Here is a 27,868-nt window from a genome sequence, read left to right as displayed (position 1 = left end):
GCACCATCAATGTGTTTTTAGGAATAGGAATCCCCCCTGTTTGTCTGCTTGGATGTCGTGAATTAGCGGGTGTAAGGATTTGTGGAATGGGATCAGGATGCCCACACTTTTCTCCTGCTCGTTGGCCTGGTAGATTTGATTGTACCCATTCAGTCAGAGCCTCCCGCTGTCTTGTCTTTTTATGTGGGTTTCCTGGAGCATTATGTCATATTTCCCTTTTTGTAGAAAATGCTCCACCTTTTTCCTTTTTACCGGTGAGTTAATTCCTCGGACATTGTAGGTTAGAATGTTTAGCCCCATTCTTTCATGGTGTAGGTGTTCACTGTTGGCTGCCGTTGGACGCTTGTACGCTGGATGCGTTTCCTTCCGGATACCCCCTCCTTGCGCCCCAACCCCGTACGGTTCCTTATTGCAGACATCTGATGCCTTCCAATTTCCCTTCCCCTGCCCCAACACTCCCCACCCCTCTTCCCGAGCTACGCAACCCCCAACTTGCGTAACTTCCCCTCCTTCCCCCCCATAACTACCCTGAGGAGGGCCTTGGGACCTTTGACCGCTCAGGCGTAGAGCCCTTCCCACCATGCCCTCTATATACTCAGGGATAACTTTGTGGGGGATTATAAACCCCACTCTGATTCCAATCGCAGCGCCCGGGATGGATCCCTCTCCCCCTCCCGTCACCTGATTGTGGATTCCAGCGCCTGTGGTAGACTGTGTTGTTCGGGGTTGTGGGAGCTGGCTATTGGTGAGATCCGGACCATTGTGTGGGATTGTCATGGGTCCGGTGCGGTCTATTTCTTTTTACTTGGGCGCCTGGACCGCCTGTTGATCGTCTTCCTTTTCCATGGTGTCCTTCATGAGGAGGGCCCCTCCCCACGGCTTCCCTGGGGGTCTCTGTCTGGTGCCTGTATATCCATCAGATGCATGCCCTCCTCACAGGATGTTATTCTTTGCTGTTTCCCTTCCCATGAAAAAAGCAGGCCGAAAGGAAAGGTCCACCTGTATCTGATGTGTTTGGCCGCCAATTCTCTCGTGACTGGGCCCATTTCTCGCCGTTCTACCAGGTCTTGGTAGAGTTGTATGTTCACTCCATTCATTATGATATGGTCCATTGTCCTTGCTTTTCGTAGTATCTGCTCCATTTGTGTGTAAGACGTGAGGGCCACCAGAACATCTTGGGGTCGGGAACCTGGTTCGCCTGTCCTCCGGGGTCCTACCCTATGTATTCGGTCTATTGGGACTTCGTATCTTCTTCCATCACCAGGATGTCATTGAAGACTTGTTGTACTGTGTCTTTCAGGTCCTTGTCTTCTACGGATTCCACCATATTGTTTATCCTGATATTCAACCTCCGGGAACGTTTTTCTAAGTCCTCACATTGAAGCTCGTGGTTGAGTCAGGCGGACCAGGTGTTCCTGGGTCTTGGTCTTTCTGTTTCTTCCTCAATGTTTTGCACTATTTTCTCCAGGGTATCCGTTCTTTCCCCCAGATTCGCCACTTCTACTTTTAGCTCCTGCACCGCTGTTTTTTATTTCACTTTTCATTTAGTCGAATTGGGTGTTCATCGAGGCCATAAATTGTGCCTGGAATTCCCCGAATCATGCCTTCATGTCGTCTTTTGTGGCCATCTCTGCGTGGGCATGTCCGGGCCCATCCTAGTGGGTTGCACGCCTTGCATTCTCGCCTTTGTCTGTGTTGTGGGGTCTGTTCCCCAGAGTTGTGCTAGGCTTGGTTCCTGTCTTGTTTGTGTGGTCTGCGATGCAGCTTGTGGTTGTTTCCCCCATGTTTTGACATGTGTGCCGATCTTCTGTGTTTGCAAGCTTCTGGGAGAGCTCTACGGGCCCACTCTTGAATTGGCTTGCTGTCGGCGTGTGTGTGGTCCGTTTGTTCAGCTGGTAGGGCAGCCATTGATGTGGGGGTGGTTCATATTTGGGTGGGTCTGCGTTGTCTGAATCTGCTCGGTTTATTGGTCTGGGCCCAGCCCAGTTTGAGTCCTGGGATCTGGTGGATGGACCCGTCTGTCTTGGTCCGCAGCAGTGGGCCGTCACCCTCGCTGCCCGTGGTGGTTCGTCTCTGCGAGGCATCACAGGTTTTTCACAGACCCTTCGCTGAGGCGGTCTCCGTGCTCATCTGCCCCTCTCACCTGCTTGGTTATGTTGTTTCAGGGCTGTGCATCCGCTTCATTATCTCTCTTTCTTAGCCCGGCGCGGGAGGGGAGACAGAGGTCTGCTCGCACACGTCTTCCCCTCACGGCCGCCATCTAGGAATCCAAAAACTATTATTAAATACATTATTTATAACAAAAACCTTGAATGTAGGTGTGACTTGGTATTTGTGGATTTCATTGCTACAGCTCTACAGCTTACATTGGCCCTCATTACGACCCTGGCGGAAAGTAACTGACATGACCGCCATAAGGCAAACAGCGTTTCCGCCACTGCACGATGGAGCAAAGTGCGGCTGATTCCGACCCATCGGGCACGAGCATTACGCCATGGCGGAAGTGCAAAGTCCGCGACGGCGGAAATGACCCCAAAACGCCCCTTACCGCCGTCGTACGCCGCCCTAGGTGCAATTCCGCCACCCATCTCAGCGGTCACCGTAATGACCGGTCAGCGCAAACTACGGTCACCGTAAATATACGGAAACGGAAGTAAAAACATGGGGCCGGAACGGGAAACAGCACGCCGTACACCCATAAAATCCGAATCCCAACACAACCATTGAAAAACCGACCCTGAGACACATCCCAACCCGTTAGCCACCCCATTCAAAAAAATAAATATGGGAAAAGTTGCTAAAAAAGCGTGCGATCGCAAGCGGCAGGTCCACTTCTCCCATGAGGAACTCACCGTGCTCACAGAGACCCTCCAGGAGAATGCTGCCGTCGTCTTCTCGACGCAAATGACGAGGACGGCACTTGCGAACAAGAAGGCCATATGGGCCCTGGTGGCACAGTGGGTAAGTGCGGTGGGGACCGCAACCCACAGCAATGCAGAAAGAGATGGGACGACCTACGGATACGCGTCCGGAGCATACTCTCTGCCAACCGGAACATTGCCACAGCTACCGGGGGAGGATCGGAATCACCCATCAAGTTGACCCCCTGGGAAGAAATCTGTGCCTCCACCATTGGAATGGAGAGCATAGAGGGAGTCGGAGGGATGGAGAAAGGAGTGCAGACATCCGAAGAATCAGGTAGGTGGGCCAAATAAAACTATGCTAAATCCACAATTACCAACCATGTGAAGTACCATGTGTCCCCATAGTGCAATAGAAACACATGTCCAGGAGAACGACCACATACATTGCCATGACAGCGCCCTTTAAAAGTCAGATTAAATACATAAATAATTAAAAATCCCAAAAACACACTACATGTGCAGCATGCACACCCTAACTGCAGACTGCAAAATAACTGCATCCCCAATCCACACAAAAATGAGACCACCTCCAAGGCCCTGACCCAAATCACCCCCAGGTACCACCCCAATGCATGTGATACATTGCCATTACAATTACCACAGACCCATTAATAACGCTCGCCCTCCTTTACTCCACCACAGGGTCCGATTCAAACGACGAGCTTCAGGACACCCCTACCAGCACACCTGCAAAGAGGGCCAAGACCAACGGCCAAAGACCCTCCACCTCAGCTGCACGGATCAAGACACGGCAGCAGCACAAATCGAGTGGCAGCACACTGGAGGGGACTCCAACAGGCACCCCAGCAGCCAGCATGTCCACAACAGCAGCACCACAGGTCCCCCCAATGGATGCCACAGAAGGCACTGCTTCTGGTGGCAGCAGCACCCTAGGTGACACTGCATTCATGCCAGCATGCTCCGACACAGAAAACGGTGCTGGCGAAGTAGGACCCATCCATGACCTGTCTCAATCCCCCTGTTTGTATCATCCCGTACACCATGAGGAAACCACGCAGAGGCACCCACAAGACGACGACTGGCAAACCCCCACAAGGCCTGTGGCAAGGCAACATGAGGCGTCCAGCCCCTCTGTGACACCACCGCAAATGGGCATGGCCCAGCAGAGGCAACAGTCCCTCGAGCAGATGATTGTGCAACAGCAGCAACTGGCCACGCTCCTCAAGGAGCATGCTGCTGAATGTGGGGGTTCTAAGGCAGCCATTGAAACATCTACTGAGACACTTAGGGCAGAAATGGAGCGAAGTACCGAGAGCCTGAGGGGACAAATGGAGAGAAGTACCGAGAGCCTGAGGGGACAAATGGAGAGAAGCACCGAGAGCCTGAGGGGGGAACTGCATGCGACGTCCAAAGACGTATGTGGTGAATTTGCCGCTGTGCGCCGTGTGCTCACTGAGCTCTCACAAACCCTTAGGGACATGCATGGACGTGAGCAGGCAGAGACATCATCCGTTGCAAGTTCCGTCCAGGGCAGCCCCCAACGTAGATCTGGGAGGAACAGGCGCTCCACAGGCAGGGGTGCCCCTGATACCCGGAGAGGGGGCTTGCAATAGCGTCTGCCCACTGACAATGAGCGACTTTGGACACTGGTGTTCGGGGGGGAGGTAGGAGGGTGGAGGGGGTGTGTTGTGCTTCATTGGGTGGCGGGTCGATTGGGTGTGTAATGTCAATTCACATCTGCAATACAATTCTTCATATTCATCCAATGAGATGTGTGGACATTGATCTTTGTGTACGAGGCCTATCTTGGCGTACAGTCCACATTGTGCATGTTCCAGACACACACAGTGCCACAAGTCCCGTGTCCATGTAACAGCCACCAGGCGTGAGTGCTAGAAGCATGCATCTATGATATTCTGACGTAATTCACGGGCCTCCTGTGCCTCGCGGACCCCTTGAGGTGCTGCCACATCCCCACCCTCATCATGACCATCTTCAGGTGCTTGCAGTTCTGCATCGGGGGGCATGGCCACATTCCTACGTACGCACATGTTGTGTAGCATGACACATGCCATGACCATCTTTGCAACCTTCAAATGGCGGTACAGGAGTGCCCCGCCAGACCTGCTGAGGCAGCGGAAACGAGCCTTCAGTAGGCCGAATGCCTGTTCTATGACCACACGGGTACGTGAGTGGGCATGGTTGTAGTCCTCCTCATGCTGGTCCTGTGGGTTCCGGATTGGTGTAAGGAGCCATCTCTTCAGTGGATACCCGGCATCACCTGTATGTGGACAACAAAGGATGTTTGTGGAATGTCATTGCTACGTACGCATCCCCCCCCTTCCTGCCAGGTCATTCACGCATCACCTACCCCACATACTCATGCATTAAATGAGACTCACCGAGTAGCCAGGATCGGTGCCCTGCGTGTCGCTCCATGTAGCGTGGTATTGTAGAGTTCCGCAAGACCATAGAATCATGGGTTGATCCTGGAAATCGGGCACAACAATGTGTAAAGATCCTGTTGGAGTCACACACCATTTGTACATTGATAGAATGATATTGTTTCCGGTTGCGGTACTGGGCCTCCATGGCATGTGGGACAACCAATTCCACATGGGTGCAGTCGATGGCACCAATGCAACCCGGTATGCCGCCAAGTGCATGGAATCCACTTTTGTGTTTGTAATCTCCTGCTCCGAGCGTGGTAAAGTGATCTAGTCGTCTGAGTGCTTCAGGAGGGCATCAAGCACTTGGAATAGTGTCCGTGAGAATAGTGGCTGTGAAATGCCATGCAACTGTCCGACTGTGTGCTGGTAGGTGCCTGTGGCCAGGAAGTGGAGTACAGACACCACCTTCAGTAGGGGTGGGATGGCGGTTGGGCTATCTATCATGCTGACAAGGTCAGCGTGTGTCATGTCGACAATGGCGGTTATGGTATCCCGGTCCAAACGGTAGAGGGTGTGGATCTGCTCAGCTGTGAGGTTGAACGGATTAGCTCGGAGGCGTGGGATTGCGGGCTGCCTGCGTGGTGGTAGTGGCTGTGCTGGTGGGGCTTGCTGGCCATGCCTTGCCCTCCTCCTCCTCCTCCTGCGTCTCCTCTGTGCGGCCGGTTGTTGTAGTAGTTGGCGTTCGTCTTCTTCTTGAAGTTGGAGTACTTGCAGTGCAATCAGGTCCCCCAGGCCCAACATCGCTAGTCCTGCCGGTAGCATTCTGGAGTGGGTGTGGTTGGGGGGAGGGGGTTGGGTGTGCAATTTATGTGTTTTCAGGCTGTATGGCCTTCACATGTGGTGATTCATTCCACCTGTGTCAGCTGCAATGCCTTTCGTGCGAGCACGTCCCGCACACGACGCTGCAATTCGACGCATGGCATCTTGCATTTACATTCATGTTCTTAATCCCGATGGCAGTGAAATATTGGTTTATATGTTAATTCTGCTATGGTCCCATTGTTGCACATACTATATTTGCATTCGCGAGCAGACTTGTGAAGGGTCAGTGGAATGTAGTGCTCGATCAACGGTGGACCCTCATGCAGCACTGTACCGACGTTCACCGACGGGCGGGGAGTCCCATTAGTGATTGAGGCCAGTTACCATTTTCACACACAGCCGCACTACATAGATGTATTTGTGAATACAAGCGTTCACAGATGCCTTTTCGACGTGATGTTGCAAATTAGGAATTCGAAGGACAGCGCTTTCGGTGTTCAACTAGCGGCGTGGAGACGCCCACAGGTCTGACTGGAAATATAACGTTCTATTGTTGAATGTCCTTGGGACAGGGCTCATGACGGGAATGCAATGATTGATATGATTTGGATGGGATGCGCTATAGCATAGTGGACGATAAGGCAGGACGTTCCCAAATACATGTAACTTCACTACACAAGGAATCCGGGCAGGAGCACAGTGGATTTTGAAGACTGCATTACGCACAGACTCAATGGAAATTTCGAATGTTATGTGAGTAAATATTCAGGCGTTTTCATACCGGGATGAGGGAATGATGAATGGATGCATGGACAGATGATTTAATTGGGAGTCTGCCATGTACATGGCTATTTGGAATCTATCCCCTTCCCCTGCGCTATGTGATGCAAGGCTGCCATAGTGGGACCATCGTCTGTCTGCCCTTGTTGAACCCTCCCTGTCTCGACGCGCCTTCAATCACTTGTGTCAATGCACGTTGATAATCCCATCTGATGGATCCTGTTCTGACAGGCGCATGCACACAGACACTCGTTTGTAATAGTGTATTCACCTCGATTTATGTCGTTATGATTCGCAAGTGATTTTTGGGTGCAATTGATCCTTATGAGTGGGCTAGCATGCATATGGTTGTAGGTTTGGTGTGTTGAATGAAGTGAGTAATACATATGAAGTTCGGACTATTATTTTTTTCATTTGGGTGACAGGTATCTCCTCCCCTTCTGCCGCTGCCATCTGTACGCCACTCCTGCAGATGGCTTCTACAGTCGACACCTGCAGCTTCGAGTTAATCAGTGGAGCACCATTACGATCTTATGGGACGATCGCCAATGGGCCACATGCCCTTACGCAGTACTAGTGGCTAGGAGCAGCATCCCTACCTTCCAGCTGGACTAGTGCCTACTTCATGGGACGGCCCTGCGGTCCTAGGCGCTTCCATGTTGCCTTTTTGGACGTTGATGTAGCCCCTGTGTACCATGAAGGTACAGGGCGTCACACAAGGGGAAGCTGGTCATTTATTGCGGATGCAGCCCACAGTAATGATGATCATTTGGGAGTTTATGTTCAAATGGCTGTATGGGCTTGGTGATTTTGATGTGCATTAAATTTATATTCAGATATTAACCGTGTAGCGTTATTCTTTGCTAGTAATGTGGCATATTCCGATTTGTGGCGCGATGTATTGTGAGGTGATCTGCATTGGGTTCCGGCTTCTGGGTACAGTTGTGTGGTACGTGCTTATGCTGATGGTTGGTTTGACTACTGGCAAGTGTACAGGGCTGGTGCAGTCTCCCTCAGGTTACTGCTTTGAATGTTGATTTACACTGGTGGCAACCGATGGGGGACTGTTGTTGTTTTGTCTCATGGGATTTTCAGTTCATTTTGGTGTACTTGCACCTTCAGATGCCTGTGCTGCATCAGTACGGCAATGGTGTCTTGCCAAATGTGGATGGCCACTCACAGGGCACTTGGGGCCCCTGCATGCATTTGTTCGTTGGCATGCATGGGTGACTTGTGCATTTCACTGGTTGCATGGTGTGACTACATTGCGCCTACGAGGAGTTGTGCAATGTGGCCAGGGAGTGGAGTACAGGCACTCAGTAGGGCCATTTACGGTTGGTTCGCGATGCCGTAGTTCTCGCCATGGCGGAATGGTACTTTCCGCCATGCTTGATGGCGTTAAGTGAATGTCCGCTGGGGTCAGCATTCGCGTACCGTTGCGCCATGGCGGATATTGCGGTTTTGCAAGGCGCGCGTGTGCGTACTTGGTGCAGTTAGCGTTGGCGTTCACTACGGTGTCGCTAATGGCATCGTACTTTACGGTGACGGGTCATGATCGCAACGGGCGGTATTCGATGGCGGTATTACATTTCCGCCATCGTTTTTCGGATTCCGCCAGGGTCGTAATGAGGGCCATTGTCCTCTCTTGAGATGAGCCTGGCTGTTCAGTCACACCAACAACTTGTGTAGTACAGGCCTATACCAAAAGGTGGTTTACCTAATACCAAGAGGACAAGGGTTGTGTAGACTCCCACAGGGATACTACATCAATTCTTGTCTAACAGCAGATCCACTTCTGCACACAGCAGTTTTCCCGTGCTTTTCAAGAAATGCTCTGTTGCTGGACATGACCGGGAACCAATTAGTACAGAGTTTGCATTACCTCAGTTATTTTGACTGTTAATAGTTATATAAAAATGGTTTTACAAAATAATTTGTCAGTAAATGTTTCCTTTGCAGTTTAGACTTCTTCATGGGATCTTTTAAGCTAAGCAATTAATGTGTGTTTCTGCTGAACTTGCTGCAGTAAAACATGGTACACAACAGTGATGACAAACTCAGAGGGTAGTTTGCATTCAAAAGTGCCTCTCATTGGATGTATGAACAACAGCCTAACACACACTGGTGACTTAAACAGTTAATGCAAGCAAAGTGAGACAGATTCACATTTCTCAGGAGGGTTCTCGGGGGATGTCTCTCCTGAGAAAAGGTTTTTAAAAAATGGTCAAAATTGTGCATTTTCCAGCACACATTTCAGGTGAAATGAATTAAAAAGCCATAAAATGCCAGTTGTAACAAACCATGGGTGTGGTCACACAACTGTGTGCCCCGCAAAAACGATGGATGCACAGTAAACGCATCCATATTTTTGCCCTATCATCAATGAATTAGGGCTTAACAAAGTTGTCTCTACCTTACTGGGGAAAATCTCAAGTAGAAATGACGCCATCATAAAATATTAAGGGGCTTGAAACTTTGACAATGGAATTTTTACTTCAAACCACTGCCATTTGCATGGGCATCAGGCACTCTGGTGTGTTTGATGGAGAGGTGTGTGTTGGGCTACTTGCCATTATGTACACAAATTCCTGCTTAATGGCATTCACTTTACTCTTGACTATTTAGTTGGGCAGTCACTGCATCCAATGATCGTGAATACCTCAGACACTGTCAAAACAGATATAAAACAGCCGTACGCAATGCCAAAGCCACTCATTACATCCAAGGACCCCAATCCGTCACCAATCGTACCCAGATACTATTCAACATTGTCTAGTCCCTCTCTAAACCAGCATCCACACCCCATCCACTGCAGTATGCAACTCCCTCATGAACTAATTTAACTCCAAAATACACATCGCGACAGCCCTCCCCTCTCACCCCTACTCCCAAGCATTCCAAAACATGAGACACCTTCCACCCCATCGCCACGACACCCGCATCACCCTCCCTGCCAAAATAAAACCTGCACGCTTCCTGGATGATCCATGCCCATCTCAAGCTGCATCCAATTGCATCACCACCCTAGCTCCCCACTGGCTCAACATCAACTCCTGTCTCTCACATGGTGCTATCCCCACTAGACTCAAAATGGGACAAATCTCGCCACTCCTCATAAATCCGTCTCTCGACCCTACGCTCCCTGAAAACTACTGCCCCATTACTATACTACCATAACTCATCAATCATGGAATGCTCTGTAACTACCCAACTGCAACAACACATCACCGCAAACATACTCAACCCTTCCCATCTGGCTTTCAACCTGGACGCAGTACTGAGACCATTACTCTCCACATCCTTGATGACCTCCACAGCATCACAGACACACATCACTACTCATACTCCCCGACCTCTCTGCAGCCTTCAACACCATCAACCACATCATTCTACTATACATCTTAGCTAACAGGATGAATCTCTCTGGCACCGTACTTAACTCGTTCACCTCCTTTCTCACTGATAGGACACACTTTGTCTCCATGCCCCCTTATCGGTTAGAACCTACCTCTGTCACATATGGAGTCCCGCAAGGCTCCTCCCTAACCCCATTCCTGTTCAACCTGTATGTTGAATCCCTTGGACAGACCCTTAGCAAGCACAATATACATTTCCACCAATACGCAGATGACCTACAAATATAATTCAAAATTGTGTCCCTTTCACAACTCGGCACCCTCAAAACGTATCTCTCCACCATCACAAACTGAATGGCCACCCACTTCCTCAAACTCGACCCTTCCAAAACAGAATACCCCCTCATCTTCCCCCCAAAGCACACACCTGACCGCACCACTTGGATCCAAGAACTCGCCATTGACAACCCACACGTCTCTTACCACACCTGTTCAATCCCTTGGCTTCACCATTGACCCCACCACCTTTCTTTCACACACCACATAGCCAATGTCACTACAGCATCCAATCTACAACTACACCTCCTATGCAAAATCGGACATATCCTTTTACACTGCAGTCCAAGCACTGGTTCTCTCTAAGCTGGACTATGGAAATATTTGCCTCACTGGACTCTCCACAACATCCTTGCACCCCCGCCCCCGCAAGCCATACAAAATGCAGCAGCCAGTACCTCAGTTTCTTAATCCTTATTTACCAGTAACAATATGCCCCATCCAGAGATCAAAGTAATAGCTAATGAAAGTATATTTAATTCTGAGAACCGTGGTGCAACTAATCTAACACTGCCATCTATTTGAAGAGCCTGCCTTACAAATGTTTTTATTTTTTCAGTCGTGTAGGTGACTCTCCGATTGCCGGAGCTGGTGCCTATGCAGATAGCACAGTTGGAGCTGCAGCAGCCACTGGAGATGGTGATATCATGATGCGGTTTTTGCCCAGGTTTGCTGAAGTGATTTATATAAAAAATGTGTTTGACAAATTCTGTAATCTTGGTATATCCGAAGTTTTGTTTAGGATTATTTTTTTCTTTTAGTGATGAAGTCTTAACTAATGAAGCACCAGAGGAGACTATTGTGGAGTACATGATCTCTGCCCATGATAGTGGTCTTCAGCCGAAGGCCTCTGTTAGGATAGATTTCATAATTGTATGTAATTTTCCCTCTGTGTACACCCCCAAACTTTTTGCTGCTGTTCAGACACCATTGACTGACTTTGCCAGAGAAGCACAGCCTTCAGCTGCACTCCTCTGGGCTTTCCTCACTTTTTATGGGGAAACTGACATGCCCTTAAAACAGTACTGGGAGACTTTGTTTCCCTTAGTCATTTTCCTGTGTTGCAACTTTTGTGCAACATGTAACAAATGTGCAATGTATCTTAGCATACAGCACACTTGGGTCAATAGTCATTTTCCAAAGGCCCTAGTTACTCTCTCTGGACTTTTTATGAACTGTGCAGATGTGTCATGGACAGGACTGGTGGCAGCTATCTTTTCGCATTATGTTTAACCCTTTCCTGCCATGTTAACTGCATTTGCCACAAATAGGGGGCCTGGCTCCAAAATGGCCATGCCACAAGGGTTTTTGTCCTGTCCTTTGGCCATCTTGCCCCTTCATCTTCCCCAGGTCGAGTAGACCCGGGTAAGTCCTTATTTGGTCATGCACTTTTCCCATGAAACCCAATGCTTTCGTGGGCTTCTGCATGCCTTGTGTGTGTGTGCCTCCAGGATGTTAGCTGGAACCTCTGAGTGCAATACACATCCTGAGTGCCAGATAGTCTGGAGTGCCCTGAATGACTGGGACCACCGTGGTCCGTGATTGGTCCACATATGGAGTGAGTGTTTGTGAGCAGATCTCCCATTGGGTCCTCTTCGTTTAGGCGCGAAGGGAACTTTGGATAAGAGGAGGCCAAAAACACCCATACCATGTCAATCTCCTGAGTTCTCGCCAAACAAAGGATAGGATCCATGTATTCTGCAACTACGAAGCCGAGTCGAGGAACCGCTGGTGACCCGCTGGAAAGTTTGGCACCCTGAGCCCAGTGTCGTCCTGTGGGACCCCTCTGCATCTGGCCGTCCTAGAAGGTCTGCGAAGAAGCTTCGACCCATTGGAATAGGGGGACCAACTATTCTCGGCACCTTCATCAAACCCTGCAAGTAAGCTTTCTCAGAAGTGTCCCTGGGCCAACCAGTGGGCTGACAGCTTACCCAGTTGCTTTGCTCTGTCACCTCAAAACTTGGTTTCTGATTCTTGTTAATCTGCTTAGAATCACATGTTGTGCATATAGTCCGACATCCAGTGGTAACCGCAGAGTATTGCATCTTGTCTTTCGGGGACCGAAAGGGGGCGTTGGCATAGGCGTGTCTGTAACACTATCCCTATCGTGACGTGTAGTGTACCCAAAATCCCTCACGTGCCGAGGTCCCTCAGATTGTTTTTTTCCACTCAGATAACTGGTCGCCCTATAGCAGAGCTCTTGCATAAGAGACGACGTTTATCTTATACCGACTTGTCGGTTATTCCCCGTTAAGTCACTTCGGTCACAAGAACATCTTTCACGAAGACTGCGGGGGATTCGTCTACGGCAGTGGATTTCGGCGCCTAAAATCCGGCGGCCGGACTTTCCACTTGGTCGGGCCTTCTGGCCGACCTTTACAGTAGGGTGAGTGGGGTCAGGGTGGCCATATTTTCAGTATGTCTTTCCTCTTTCCCTCTCTCTACCCCTTTTGGTCTAGTCACCTTCCCCTTTTTTCTATGGAAAGGACTCCTTTTTAGGTTCTGCCGTAAGTGTAGGGTCAGATATCCTTGGAAGGACGAACACAGGACGTGTAACGCCTGTCTCCCCTTAGATCACGACAAAAAGCAGTGTGTGGCCTGCAAACTCCTTTGGCCTAAGACCCTTAAGGAGCTCTTTGTAAAGCGGTGGGCCGTGTACGGTATGTCGCGGGTGGAACCCATTTCCCCCACCGCCACACACGCTGAGAGTGACTGGGGCACTTCAGATGACCAAACATCTGTTGTGTATGTAATAGACCTTGAAGCGGACACTTCTAGGTCTGCCACGCCCGTCCCCAACCCCTTAAGGCCTGACTCTGGTCACGCTTCAGGGACAACACCCAGCGACAGGGGCGTACAAATGCATCTCCCTAAGCACACAACCCCTGCGCCTATTTTGACATCATCGTTGAAAAAGGCAAAAGCACCAGCAGGGGCGTTGAAAATTTCGGCGCTTTCCTCAGATCAGGCAGATCCAAAGCCTTCCCCGCATCCGCAGCAGCGTCTTGCGACTGGGCAATCTAAAACAAGTGAGGGCACTAATCCAAAAGCTTCACACATGGAAGTGCGGAAATCCAATGCTACGATGGTCCCGAAGGCCTCGGTAGGCCCAGAAATAACGACTAGGCCGAAAAACCGACCGCTAGGCCCCCTGTCACCGTGGAAGGCAATACACCTACCTATAGACCATCGGAACCTTTATCTCACGCCGATTCAGCGGTGATCAAGGACAGCATCGAGAGAATTACTGCGGCGGTGGGACTTAATCCCGGTTCCACCGAAAATCATGGGGCAAGCCGCGGACAAATCCTTTGACACGCCATGGGGCCCCGATTCTCACAATACTTCGGAGGACAGTCAGGAGCCTCTTTCCAACTCTCTAAGAGACACTTTTCGGCGCCGTAGGAAAACGTAAGTCGACGTTTTTCCACCCGTAGGTCCTTCTGGGTCCTCCAAATGGACAAGGGAGAAATTTGAGGGGTGTATGAACCGTCTGGAGGGAATTATCAGTTTTTTTAACCATCCTCCCCCAAAAAAGTCTTGTGGAGAGCCTCACCTTCAACCTACTCATTATCAGGAAGATCAGCCTTCTGTCCCTGTCCAGCAGGAAGACCTTGTCCACATGGACAACTATAGGGACATTTACAATGAAGAGGAAGAAACTTCCTTTCTATAAAATAATGAGGAGGAACAGACGGATGCCACATACAATTGGGAAAAAACTCAGCACGAGGGAATGGACCCATGGACACTTCCCCCATCAAGATGTATTGTGTTTGGATTCCCCTCCGTCTACTCCGGCTCGTCAGGCCTCGCCTGTAGATGACCAAATGGCCTTCAACTCTATATTGAAAAAAGCAGCTGAATATTTTCAGATCTCTACTCAAGAGGCTGTGCCTGAACAGGACTTTGTAGAGGATATTCTTAAGGAGAAGCCTCCATCTAGCCAAGCTATTCCCCTCCATCAAGAGAAAGTTGGCTCCCTCCTTGGTATCACCAGCTCAAACCCAGGCAGTGAACCCAAGAGTGGAAAAATTGTTTCGGCCGTCTCCTTCCGACCCGTCCAAACTTTTCTCTCTATTGTAGCCAAGGGAAGGCAGGTGAACCTGAATGTTATAAAGAACACTCTGGACACGGCTGAGACAGCAGGCAGGTCTCTGGCCCAAGGGACCCTACTCAAGACACGCTTGGCTGCGTACCTCGGGGTTTAAACCCGAAACTGAGGCCTCCCTCCTCAAAAAGCCTATTGAAGAAAGTAACCTCTTTGGGAAAGCGGTTGATGAGGCATTGGAAACAGCGAAAAAAGAGCATGAGACTCTTAAGTCTCTGCAACAGATCACACAAAGACCTTCCCCCCCCCCCCCCCTCCAAGAGAGGGAATAACTCCCGGCGGTCCTTTCGAGGGCAGTCCCGTGCAAATCAAAGTAACTATGGCACAGGGAGTTTCAATACAGGACAAACTTCAGGATGTCCTGCATACTACCCTTCAAGAGGGCAGCGACGCAGCAAAGGCAGAGGTAGAGGCCCCAGTCCAAGAGGAGCCGCAGCCTCAGGTCAGAAATGACCATCGGATCCAGGTCCCCTCCCATGTTTCCCCGGTCGGGGGGGGGGCCAATAACATCTTTCCTCGTGGCATGGGAGGGGATAACTTCAGACCAGTGGGTTATAAAGACGGTCGCCCACGGGTACTGCATGGAATTCGCCTGACCTCCACAATTCAGACCACCATGCTCACGGCGCCTTTCACCGGACCATCTGGAAATCCTGAATCGAGAATTGGAATCGTTGCTGGGAAAGGACGCCATAGAAGCCGTCCCTATTCTAAAGGTAAACAAGGGTATTTGGACCTCACCATGCGCCCTGTTCTAGACCTGCTCCCAGCGAACAAGTTCATAAAACCTCAAAAGTTTTGCATGGTAACACTACAGGAGGAAATCCCACTGTTGAAACAAGGGGACTACATGGCAACATTGGACATGAAAGTTGCATACTTTCATATTTCAATATTGGCAGCGCACAGGAAATATCTAAGGTTCATGATAGAGGACAGGCATTACCAATTCAAGGTACTCCCTTTCGGCATTGCTTCGGCGCCAAGGGTGTATACCAAGGTCCTGGCGGTGGCTGCAGCACACCTGCGCAGACTATCCCTCCCAGTTTACCCTTACCACAACGACTGGCTTATCACAGGTGATTCGTAAAACAAATGTTTTTCTAACACCCATAAACCAGTAGATCTTCTCTTCAGTCTGGGTTTCTCGATCAACGAGAAGAAATCCAGTCTAGTCCCGAGTCAAAAAAAACTATTTCTGGGAGCTGTAATTCGGACGGAAGACGGCCTCGTCTTCCCCTCCGAGAGGGTTCAGAACATGCTTTTCCAGATCCCTCAATATGTAGCCAGTCGGGAAATGACGGTACACAAATCCATGCGTTTGCTAGGAATGATGGCGTCGTGCATATACTTGGTTCCCCACGCTTAGCTGCGCATGCGTCCCATGCAAGAGTGGCTCAACCGCCAGTGGTGTCAGGCCAGCGGACAATGGTAAGATCTGGTAGTTGTCTCGCCAGCCCTCGTTCTATCTCTGCAGTGGTGGTCAAGAGAAAACCTCTTGAAGGGGAAGACCTTCACCACCCCTGCAGTGGAAGCCACTCTCACGACAGACGCATCCCTCATGGGGTAAAGGGGCTCACCTGTTTCAGCAGACAGCACATGGAGTGTGGTCCCCTCAAGTAGCGTCCAACCATATAAATTTACTGGAGCTATTAGCAGTGTTCAAAGCATTGAAGGCCTTTCAGATGCAACTGCAAGGGAAGACAGTGCTGATTCTAACGGACAGCACTACGGCAATGTATTACCTGAACAAACAGGGGGACACTCACTCTCCAGGGCTATCCAAGCTATCCCAAAACATTTGGATATGGGCTCTCAGACACAAGATGTTTCTGTTGTCCCAACATGTTCCAGGGGAACTCAATCTTCTAGCAGACCTGCTCAGCAGAGATTTTCCTCCGCTCGAAGAATACGAATGGCTTCTGCACGAAGACATTGTTTCCAACGTCTTCGCAGACTGGGGCTTCCCAGAGATCGACCTGTTTGCAACTCTGGAAAACACACAATGCCCAGATTACGCCTCCAGGTACCCGCAGAACTGCACCAAGGGGAACGGTCTCTGGATAACATGGTCAGCGAAATTTGTCTACGCTTCCCCCTCCCTCCCCCGACTCACCTTTTCAACAAGATAGTGCACAAGATGCACCAGGAAGCAGTTACCATGATACTAGTGGCCCCCATGTGGGCCCGCCAACCCTGGTTCGCTCATCTGATGGAAATGTCTCTCCCCACCAGTGAAACTACCCTGCCCGTACAACATGTCTCAGGACAGGGGAGGAGACACCACCCATGCCCACAAACTCTGAATTTAGCAGCTTGGCTCCTAAGGTCATAGTTTGGACACATACAGCTCCCTTAAAGGTGCATGGACATGCTCAGGGAAGCTAGGAAACCTAACACATGTTATTGCTATGCCAGCAAATGGAAACGTTTTGTCATCTGGTGTAATTCCAAGGGTGTCAATCCCATCGATTGCTCACCCACACACATTGTGCTATACCTAACCCATCTGTTGGACACTGGGTTGGTCTTCAGTTCCCTAAAGGTTCATCTGGCTGCACTGTCAGCCTACACCACATCACAACAAAAGATGTTGTGGTGGAAGATACCGGTGATTAAGGCCTTTATGGAAGGGGTTAAGAGGATTTATCCTCCCATTTCTCACCCAGCTCCTGGGTGGGACCTAAATGTGGTTTTGACCAGGCTCATGGGAGCGCCCTTTGAGCCTATGCATAAAGCAAGTCTAAAGGACCTGACTTATAAAACGGCCTTCCTAGTGGCTATCACTTCTATCAGAAGGGTTAGCAAACTACAGACACTTTCTGTTCTAGACCCCTTTGTTACAGTCCTCAGGGATAAGGTAGTTCTGTGCATGCACCCCAGATTTGCGCCCAAATTCATCTCGAACCATGTGAACCAATCGATTGAACTACCTACCTTTTTCCAGAATCCCACTAGCATGGCTGAAAAAAGCCTACACACATTGGATGTGCGCAGGGCAGTCATGTTCTATCTGGAAAGAACTAAACCACTGAGGAAAACGAACCAATTTTTCGTTTCAGTGGCAGCTGGTAGAGAAGGGGATCCTGTCTCTAAATCAGCTATCTCAAGATGGATTGTCAAATGCGTCACACTATGTTACACTCTTGCAAAGAGAGAACTGCCCTTCAAGCCCAGAGCACACTCTACTCGAGGCACTGGGGCTTCCATAGCATTCTTTGCAAATGTTCCTCTTGAATCCTTTTGCAAAGCGCAACCTGGAGTTCTGTACACACCTTTACAAACGACTATTTCCTAGACACTCATTCTAGGTCTGATTCTCAGGTGGGACAAGCAGTGTTAAGACATCTTTTCTCTACTGTTCCTTCTCACAATCCACCTCCAACTCCGGGTACTGCTCGCTAGTCTATGCACAGCATGGGATTCCAAGCAGATTAACAAGCATCAGAAGACATGCATTACTTGCCGTAATAGCATTTTTGATGATTGTATCTGCTTAGATTCACATGTGCCCGCCCTGCATCCCCGCTCGGGTGGAAGGAACATAGACGTCTTACTACTTCTCTCTTCTTCATGTACTCGCTATAGCCTTGGGATCCCTCATGGCAGAAAAAATACAATCGGAGGGACCTCAGCGTGTGAGGGATTTTGGGTACACTACACGTCACGATAGGGATAGTGTTACAGACACGCCTATGTTGATGTCCCCTTTCTGTCCCCGAAAGACCAAATGCAATACTCCGCGGTTACCACTGGATGTCAGACATATGCACAGCATGTGAATCTAAGCAGATACAATCATCAGAAATGCTATTACGGTAACTAATGCATGTCATACTGCTAGCTCTGTGTCCCCGAAACCCTCACACCGAATTTCGTACACTTGGCATTCACAGGTCTGAAGTGAGACAAGTCGCCAGGACCGGAGTAAACACGGTTACCGTATTGCCCTGCCGCGGCAACGTCTTTTGCAAATACACCGCATTTGTGACCCTCTTGCCCGTGAAGCCGGCTGCTGTGAAACTGGGCGATTCATCCACCCGGAGCGGAGAAATCGCCACTGTCCCGTTTGGGAATTATCGCTGTATCTCAGGTACTGAAAGCCGCAGAGACGTCCTTTTTATTGTGTTCAAGCCTGCAACCCGAGTGGACTGAACGGGTGAAGTTTGGGTCTGAGTGCGCCTGGGACCGGTGAGTACTTCCAACACTAACCGGTGGCCCCTGGCACCAAGGGCCCCTTTTACGCATGAGTGGCCCCTGGGGGGGGGTCCCTCTCCTTTTCACAGCTAGTGCGAACTAGCCACTACATCCTGCTCTCTGGAACTGCCTCCGCCTTCAAGTGGAGGCCCTCCCTGAATAGTGGGAACTTGTTCTTCATCGCCTCATCCACCTTCCCGAGCTGCGAGAGACCCCTAAAGAGACCCTATTTTCGCCCATTGGAACAACCGCATGCGCTTGTATTGCATGTACTAATGAGCACAAGGCTCCTCTCTTCTTAGGGCTTGGAATGCCTCTTAGTTAGGTGTGTTGCCGATGTCGAAGGGGCTTAAAGACTATCTGCACTGCCCGTTTCCTTCCCATCTAGGTTGTCGACATATTTCGTGCATTTAACCCCTTAAGACCAAAATGGTCTTGAATATACATTGTTTTGATAGTGTTGTGTTGGTTTACTTAGTGTTATTGTGATTCTTTTGCTATGGTCTATGTTACAAAGGCCTTGTAATAAATGTGTCTATATTTTTGATATAACACCTGTCTGATTTTTCTAATAACACATTTTATTATTTTTAAAAATACAAACAAGACATAAACAACTAAAACTTAGTTGACACGGTCAATCACACAGATATTCACACGTTTTCTATTATTGGCTCTCACATATAAAATAACATGTTTGGCATATTAAGTCTATGGGTTCCTATTAGTTGCCTGGTTCATTACGATTACAGCAGTTGATCAGGCGTCCCACTCTTTCCTCGTCGTCTTCAGTTGTCTTCCCATCTTTGCCATATCTTACTCGCTTTCCCTGGGCATCCCCTGGTGGTGTACACTCTTGTCTCCATTGGGACACACATGTCAACATCTGTTACCCATCTCTCGTATTGTTGGGTCAAGTCGGAGCCCCATATCTGGGCCAGATTCCTTTTGGCAAGCCCTGTGGCTGTTGCAAGCATGAACTTCTCAAATCGGGATATCTCTGTCTGCGTCTATCCCTAATATTAGGAGTTTAGGGTCCATTGGAATCACTCGTCCAATTACTGTTGAGAGCCTATCACAGCATTTCTGCCAAAAGTGTTGGATTTGTGGGCATTCCCATAGCATATGGAATAATGTTCCTCTCATTCGGTGGCATCGTAGACAGTTGGGATCTGTCGCTCTCCCCCACAGGTGTAGGGCCTCCCCTGGGTAATATACCCTGTGTAGGATCTTTAGTTGGACCAGTCTGTTTCTGGCCGAGATTGCTGCTTCTCTGGGGAACATGAGTGCAGTGGTCCAGTCCTCTGGTTGTATTGGTCCCACATCTTTTTCCCATTTCTCTTTAAGATCTGTGAGTTCTGTTGTGGGCGAATGAGGTAATCGCATTATACATTGTAGAGATGATTTTTTTGTCAATTCGCTCCATGACTATGTTCCTCTCAATCGGAGTGCACTCTGGCATGCTATGGAATTCTATCTCACTTGTGAGGAGTGCGTGTCTCATCTGTCTATAGTGAAAATGTTCTGTGGCTGGTAGGTTGTATTTATCGCACAGTTCTTGGAATGTTATTATTTCCCCCTGCTGTATTATGTCTTCTAGTTTTCCTATCCCGGCTGCTTCCCAGGTTGCCCATTTGGGGAGTTTAAGTTCTGGTAGGTGCCTGTTGCGCCACAGAGGTTGTTTGAGTGTGACCTTCCCTTCCCATCCCAAGTGTCTGTGTGCATCTATCCAGATCTGTGTTCTTTGGCCGCTTGTTGTGCTCGGGGCTGGTCGTGTTTTCCTTTAGTAGAGTCTCTCTAGTGGAGTTATCCCCTGTTCCCTCTGGCTGTCTGCTCTGATGTGTGGCAGTGCTGGGTCATTATGTAGGGTGTCATTTACCACTGACATCTGGGATGCCAAGTATTAGGTTTGTAAATGGGGAAGCCTGATACCACCCTCCCATACGGAGCGTTGCAGGGTTTTTAGTGCGATTCGAGGGTGTCCTTCTCCCCACAACAGTTTCCTGAGTGTCTCCTATTTTGCGGAATTCCATTTTTGGTATATATAATGGTGCGTTCTGCAGGATGTATAGAAACCGGGGGCAGGGCCAGCATTTTAAACAGGGCAGCTCTTCCCAATAGAGTGAGTGGAAGGGTCATCCAGTGCTTCACGTCATTCACAGATCTATCTCTAATCGGATACAGGTTTTTGGTTGCGTATTGTGTGAGATCTGTCGTGATCTGTATCCCGAGGTATCGGAATTGTTCTTTTTCAATTTTATATGGGCAATCGTCTATAGCTATTGCATCAGGGTTCTTGATCGGAAATAGCAAGGATTTATTGTAATTCACTCTTAGCCCGCTAAATGCTCCGTAGCTGTTTAATATATTTGTGACTATGGGACATGAGACTGCTGGATCACTTAAATAGATCAATAGATCGTCAGCATACAGGGACACTCGATCCTCCCAGTCCTGCACCCAGTGAAACCCCCTCCAGGACCGTGACTCTCTCAGCATTATCGCCAGTGGTTCAATTGCTAGTGCGAATAGCATCGCTGAGAGGGGGCAACCCTGTCTGGTTCCTTTACCCAATTTAATGCTGCGTGAGGTCCAACCATTCACACTGATCTCAGCTGTCGGGCCATTATATAGGAGTCTGATCCAGCTTGTGAAATGGTCGCCAAATCCCATTTTACCCATTATGTGCCATAGTCCCTCCCAGTGTATCGAGTCGAAGGCCTTCTCAAAATCGATAGCGAGGAGAGCTAGTGAATCTTGTAGGGATGGTGACCTTTCAATGGCGGTGTGAATGTTCATTCGCGTGGATCTCTGTGGCAAAAAGCGACATTGGTCTGGGTGGACAAGAGAGCTTATTACTGGTTGTAGTCTGTTGGGTAGTATTTTCGCTAATATCTTGGCTTCTGTGTTTGAGTGAGATCGGCCTGTAGGAGCTGCATGCATCTGGCGGTTTGCCTTCCTTGTGTATCACTACTATATTGGCCTTTCAAGTCTGGAGGGAGAATTCCTTTCTCTTTTGAATGTAGGAACATTTTTAACATGTGGGGCGCTATTTCTCCGGTACCAATTTTCTTCCATGTTTCCACCGGAAAGCCATTGGGTCCCGGGGTTTTCCCATTTTGGAGCTGGGAGATGGCTGCTGTCGGTTCTTCCTCTGTTATTTCTGCTTCCAGGCTTATACTCTGTGCAGCAGTCAGTGCAGGGATGTTCAGTGTGTCCAGTATGCTCGGATCTGTCGGGGACATCAGAGGAGCATGCGGCGCCTCATAAAATGTTGCGAAGGCTTCCGCAATGCCTGGGTCAGTTGTTGTCCATTCTGTGTTTGTGATAGCAATGTGGCGCACTTGGCGGTGACCCTCATCTCTCCTCTCCAGCCATGCTAACATCTTGCCAGCCTTCTCTCCTGTCTCATATAGCTTGGCTCTCATGGTACTGTGCGCCTGCACAGGTCAGTGCAACGTTGTGCAATTTCTTTTGTGCCACTAGTAGGGATATGTTGCCCTCCGCTGCTCCAGTGTTTGTGTATTTCGCCTCTGCGTGTTTCACCTCTGCTTCTGCATCTTCGACTTCTTGCCTGCATGCCCTTTTGTGTGCAGCCGTCCAGCTCAGCACTTCGCCTCGCAAGGGTGCCTTATATGCGTCCCATACTATCCCTACATCACTAATTGAGTCCTGATTTAATTCGAAGTATGCTGCAGATGCTTCTCGGATCTTCTCTGTCAGTTCTGGAAATCCTAGGTAGTCTGCGTTCAGCCGCCAGTTCGGTGGGGTTTGGGGTCTTTCTGTCTCAAGCATCGTCGTCAGTGGGGAGTGGTCTGATATCCCACAGGGGTGCAGAGTTGCATCCATTACCTTGTGTATATTTTCGCCAGGGAGAAAGAAGTAGTCTAGTCTTGACAGTGACGCATGTGCGCCTGAGTGGAATGGGTATCGTCTCTTTGCTGGGTTGAGGTCTCTCCAAGCATCCTTCAGGCCCAGTGCTGTTGTGAAGGTTGCAAGCTTAGTTGGTATTATTGGGCTTCTTCCCCTTATGTGTGCGATCCTCTCTGACGTTCATTAACTCGTTGAAGTCTCCACCTATTACCAGGATTTCTGCTGCATTATTAACTATGATCGGTGTAATATCTTCTATTAAGGCTGTCGTGAGTGCTGGGGGAGAATAGACCGCCATTATGGCAATGGATTGGTTCCACAGTGTGCCTTGTATGAAAGCATATCTGCCTCCAGGGTCTTGGTTTACATTAGTTATATCAATTGGGGTTCTTTTGTTTGTCAGTATTAGTACCCCTCTCGAGCCCATGGAGAAACCTGCATGGATTGCCGTCCGATACTTGGTTCTCTTGAAGAATTGGCACACTGTGCCTGCCAAGTGCATTTCGGTGAGTAGCACTATGTCTGGATTATGCCTATTTATATACTGTATAACTAGCCATCTCTTGATGCTGTTTCCTAGCCCGTTCACATTCCATGTCATGAAGGTAAGTTTCTTAGTGTTGGTCCCTATTGAATTCATTGCTCTTTTGGTGCAGTTCTTTGTGCGGGTAGCCCTTGCTTCCATAGGAGACCATTTTTGCGAGTTATATTTGAGATGCCTTGTTGTCTAATTATGTTCTCTGTGATCGTTGAGCCGTGTTGTTTCGAGTGCCAACTGATAACTTGTTCAACTCCCAACTCCCCCTCCCTATACGCCAACCCCAACTGAAGCATCTGTCGCCCATTGAACAAAAAAGTTTAACTAAACTAACTAATGATGCATGCTTCTTGTCACTTTGGTGTTAGGTATACCGCAGTGTGCACTTGGTGCTGTGGGGGGTTTGTATTGTGGCGGGTCGTGGGCCGCCAGCTTCCTTATGAGATGCGTTTTCCGCCGTCTGGTGTGCTTCTCAGGCGGCTTTCATCTGATACTGCACAGTGGATCTTTGTACCTTTCTTTGTCCATTTCTTGTGTTTATTCGTCCCCCCTCTGTGGGATTGCCTCCATTTCTCGTCATGGTGGCTCTTCCGGTGGTTGATTGGGTTGTTGTCTATTTCTTCGGGTTCTGGTCGTTTCCACAGGCCCCAGTCTCCTTCCAGGTTACGCTCTGCCCAGGCCCATGCTTCTTTAGGGTCCGTGAAGTGTATCGTCTTGCCATTATGAAATATTTTTAGTTGTGCCGGGAAGAGTAGACCGTATTTCACGTTCAATGCTTGGAGGCGCCTCTTGAGAGGATCGAAGGATTGTCTCGTCTTCTGCACTTCTCTGGTGAATTCTGGAAAGAAGCCTATCTTGGAGCCATTATATGTTATCGCTCCTTTTGTCCTGGCCATATGTAGCACCGCGTCTCGATCCCTGTAATTGAGGATCTTAGCTATCACTGTCCGCGGTTGTCCTCCGGGAGGTGGTCTGTCAGTTGGGATCCGATGCGCTCTTTCTATTGAGAAAAACTTTGATGAGGTTTTGGGAGCAAATAAGTCTGCAAGCCACTGCTCCAGGAAAAGCTCCATGCTTGCCCCCTCGCCCTTTTCTGGCAGGCCAATGTTTCTTCTTGACCTGCCTTCTCCCTCTTCCACCCTATCCTCCAGCACTTTGATGCGTGCCAGTACTCTGTTCATTTGTTGGTTCATGCCCCTCAGCGTCTTCCGCAACAGATATCCGTGTCTCAGCTTCTCCGGTGCGGGATGAGAGCTTCTGGAGATCATGGCGCAGCAAGGAGACCTCTGCGCTGATGCCATCCATTTTGACTTCCATTGAGGCTTGCGAGTTGGAGATGGCGTTCATCACGTCTCTTGGGGATATATTCTCGTCAGGGTTTTGAGTGTCATCAGGCCCGTTTGGTTCCGCTGTCGGAGCCGGGGTGGAGGTAGTATACTGCTCCATTGTGCTTTGATTGGCTGCTTTCTTAGCCCTATCTCTGCCCATTACAACAATTGTGTGTTGGCCCGTTGCTGCTCTAAAGTACAGGGTTTATTGTCAGGGTTCGGAGCGCAAGTGTGGTTCACCCTGTGTTCGTGTTCGTGGTTTCCCAACTGTGTTGTTTGTTGGTGCCGTTGCTTTCACGTCTATTTGGGGTTCTGTTGTACTTGAATAATCTTGTTTGGCATGGCGCGCGCAGCTTGAGTGGCCCTGTCTGTAGGATTGGTAACAGGACTGCTGTGTCCAATCTTCCCGTCCCCTTGTGGACCGATTTGTTGCAGTGGGTTGCTTATGGGGATTGCTTCAGTCCTTTCTCTGGTGGTGGGTGCTATTTGGGATTAGTTTCCCTCCATTATTAGGGTTGGAGGTAAGCTCTTTCTTTTCCTGCCCCTGTGCCTCTTCCTGTTTCTGGCCTTGCAGTTTCGGGCCTGTTTGACCCGCTTTGCACTCTTCGTGCCACAGCCTGGGTTTATTAGCTCATCTAGTCCCATGCTCCTGCTTTCCTGGAGCGTTTGTGGATGTTGCCTGGTGGCTACTATCTGTCTGCTCGTGGTATCTCCCTTGTCCTCTCCTTTCACTGTGGCAGCCCTCTGCCTGGTATGTTAGCCCATGGGTTATGTCAGCCTAGTCCTTGGTACAGACAGGGTGGGAGGGGGGATTCTTCCTTCCCCTCACGCCGTTTAATCCGCCTGACTCCTTGTGCGGTGCTCGTTCCCCCCCCCAACCCCTCTTCTTCTCCTTATCGGTACATTGTTGCAGCGTCAGGTGTTTCTCGGTTACAGAAGTTTGTTGTCAGTCAGCGGGCGCTCAATGTTGTACGGAGCGCCTGCGATTGATTATGCCTTGCCTGGATCAGGGTGCGGGAGTCCGTAGCACGGCTCGACTCCGGGGGCAACACCTCCCACTTGAAGTCACCTCGATTTTGTTTGATTCTCGGGTGCGGAGTACGGCGTGATAGCCGGCTTGTACGTGTCTGCCTTCACCCCCGTTTTGTCCGTCCCACGTCGGAGCACCGACGCCTCTCCCTTGCCTTGCTCCGTCCTTCTCGGGGGGGGGGTGTCTGGGTGTGGGGGAAGGTCCTCATTTTGGCTCCCGCTGGCTGTCTCAGCGATGCTGCAGTGCCGCGAAGGGGTCGGTGTGTTTCTGTATTTGCTGATTTCCGAATTGCTTGGGTTCACTTCTTCACCTCCCGCTTCAGCAGCTGCTCGTCTGCGCGGCTCTTTCCCCTCCTTCTCGGTGCGCGGCGGCCATCTTAGGTTCGATACGATGCCAGCCATAGAATTTTCTTCGCTAGAATTCTCCGGTTCTGGTTGCCGATACACCACCTTACTTCAGCGATCTGTTGCAGGAGATTCGCGCTTGCGGCAGGTGTCGTTTTATATTCGTACTCATCGTTTTTGCAGGATTTTATCAGGATACTGCTGGCGGCCCAGGAGCTCCGAGAGATCACGTCTCCATGCTTAGCCCGTTGGCCACGCCCCCATAGCTGTCCTGATTGGTCTGGCTTGTCCAGAGGCCTGTTCCAAGAAACTAGGCTGGCCTTCTGACCTCCTGCCCCTCAAAGTCAGAGTTCAGAAATTCATCTTAACAGCCTCTGAGGGCGAAGGTCACCTAGCACTCAAATGAGTCCTATAGTAAGGGATCCAATGCTATCGGAGCGTGTGCAGAGAGAAAAAAAGCCAGCCTCACTTGAGGCTTCCTGTTACTCAGTTTGTCTAGGTGTCCTTGCCCAGTGTGCACAAATCACAAATGCATCCTTTGTGGGATAGTTGAGGCGCATATGGAATTCTGTGGCATCTCGAATGAAGGGAAGTTATGAATACGGGGGGTGCATTGCAATGAAGCATATAATCTTGTACCAGGTGTTTTGTATGAATTTGTGGCAGAGGGCCTGTGTGACATCATTAGTCCAAGATGGCTGCCGCTACAATTTATGAATCGGAATTTGATCTTAACTCCTTTCAAAGTGATCCTAAATATTTTCTAATGACCTTTTTTCTTCACCATAAAAACGGAATGTGGAAGGCCCTTAAAATAATTTGATATCTCCTTGTTTCTGTACACAGTTCATTTTTCATGATTAAAAAAAATCCTAGCGTATCTTATGTCAACAAAAAAAGAAATCTCCCTTGGTTAGCCCAAAATGTTATGAAAAGGTTTTAGTCTATTAACCCTCTAAGTTACATGGGTATTTCTCCCAAGTGCCAGGGCCTTTTTTGGTGATTTCGGTATGTGATCATGCAATGGCTTGTAACTTTTTTGTTACATGAGATATCTCGGCCAAATTTGGCTCCTTTTTTTTCCCACAAGTAGGCGGTTGTAACGCCACCCAGGAATCCTAGGTTGCTGTAGGGGAGTGAGAAAATAAGCAAAAAGGGCAAACATTTGGTTTTTTTTCAAAAAATTCCAATAAAATGATGTACAGAGAAGCCTGTGGCTTTTTCCTTGTAAGAGCTAGGAACAAATGGTTTGCTGTGCTGAGTTCCCCAATTTCCTTTGATTTGGATATCAAACGTTTTGTGAGAGGTAGGCGATTTTGGCCATTTTTGCCAATTGGACATGCATGGACGGAATGGAAGAAAAGGGTAGGAAAGCCGATTTGGAGGACAGAAGGGCATATATTTCTAAAAAGTAGACAAAATTCCAAGTTTAGGAAGGGGTGATTTGCGTAGGTCGGGCAACAACTAGGTAGGGGAAACTGCCATAGATTGGGGGAAAAGCGGGAAAATGACCGGAAAAAAAGGGTATGTGTTGGACATGGTTTGCTTGGTACGGCAATGGCTTCTATGAATTTTGAGAAAAGCAATGCTCCGCTACATTCCCCTGACTCTTGCAGTTAGGAGAGCACACATTTTTTGTAGTGTTTTACAAAACAAGCAATACCACAAACCAAACACTGAGCCATGGTACACAGGAGTTTTACGCTCACGGCCTGAACAGACGCACTTAGCATGTGTAAATCGGGAAAACCAATGTGGTGAGGAACAGCAAGCATACATGTTTTGAAAGAGCACAGGCAGACTTTTTCAAGGGTAGGTGTCTTGTGCAGGTTACAAAAGTGTATGGTGCCTAAAGCAGTGACTAAATGTAGGTCACAT

The 27,868-nt window shown here is 49.2% G+C and overlaps 1 protein-coding gene across 2 annotated transcripts in view; it reads left to right on the top strand.

The window, feature by feature from the left end:
* AGA (aspartylglucosaminidase) overlaps positions 1 to 27,868 on the top strand; it is a 339,637-nt gene that overhangs the window by 193,470 nt on the left and 118,299 nt on the right. For both annotated transcript variants that reach the window (XM_069631452.1, XM_069631451.1), the window contains one exon: positions 11,129 to 11,236. In XM_069631452.1, coding sequence (XP_069487553.1) covers positions 11,129 to 11,236 — 108 coding nt within the window. The remainder of the gene's footprint in view (positions 1 to 11,128; positions 11,237 to 27,868) is intronic.

Source organism: Ambystoma mexicanum, chromosome 6q, assembly GCF_040938575.1.
Source record: "Ambystoma mexicanum isolate Mex_15411 chromosome 6q, UKY_AmexF1_1, whole genome shotgun sequence".
NCBI lineage: Eukaryota > Metazoa > Chordata > Amphibia > Caudata > Ambystomatidae > Ambystoma > Ambystoma mexicanum.
Note: the sequence above shows the minus strand (reverse complement) of the source record. Positions and strands in the feature narration are given on the sequence as shown.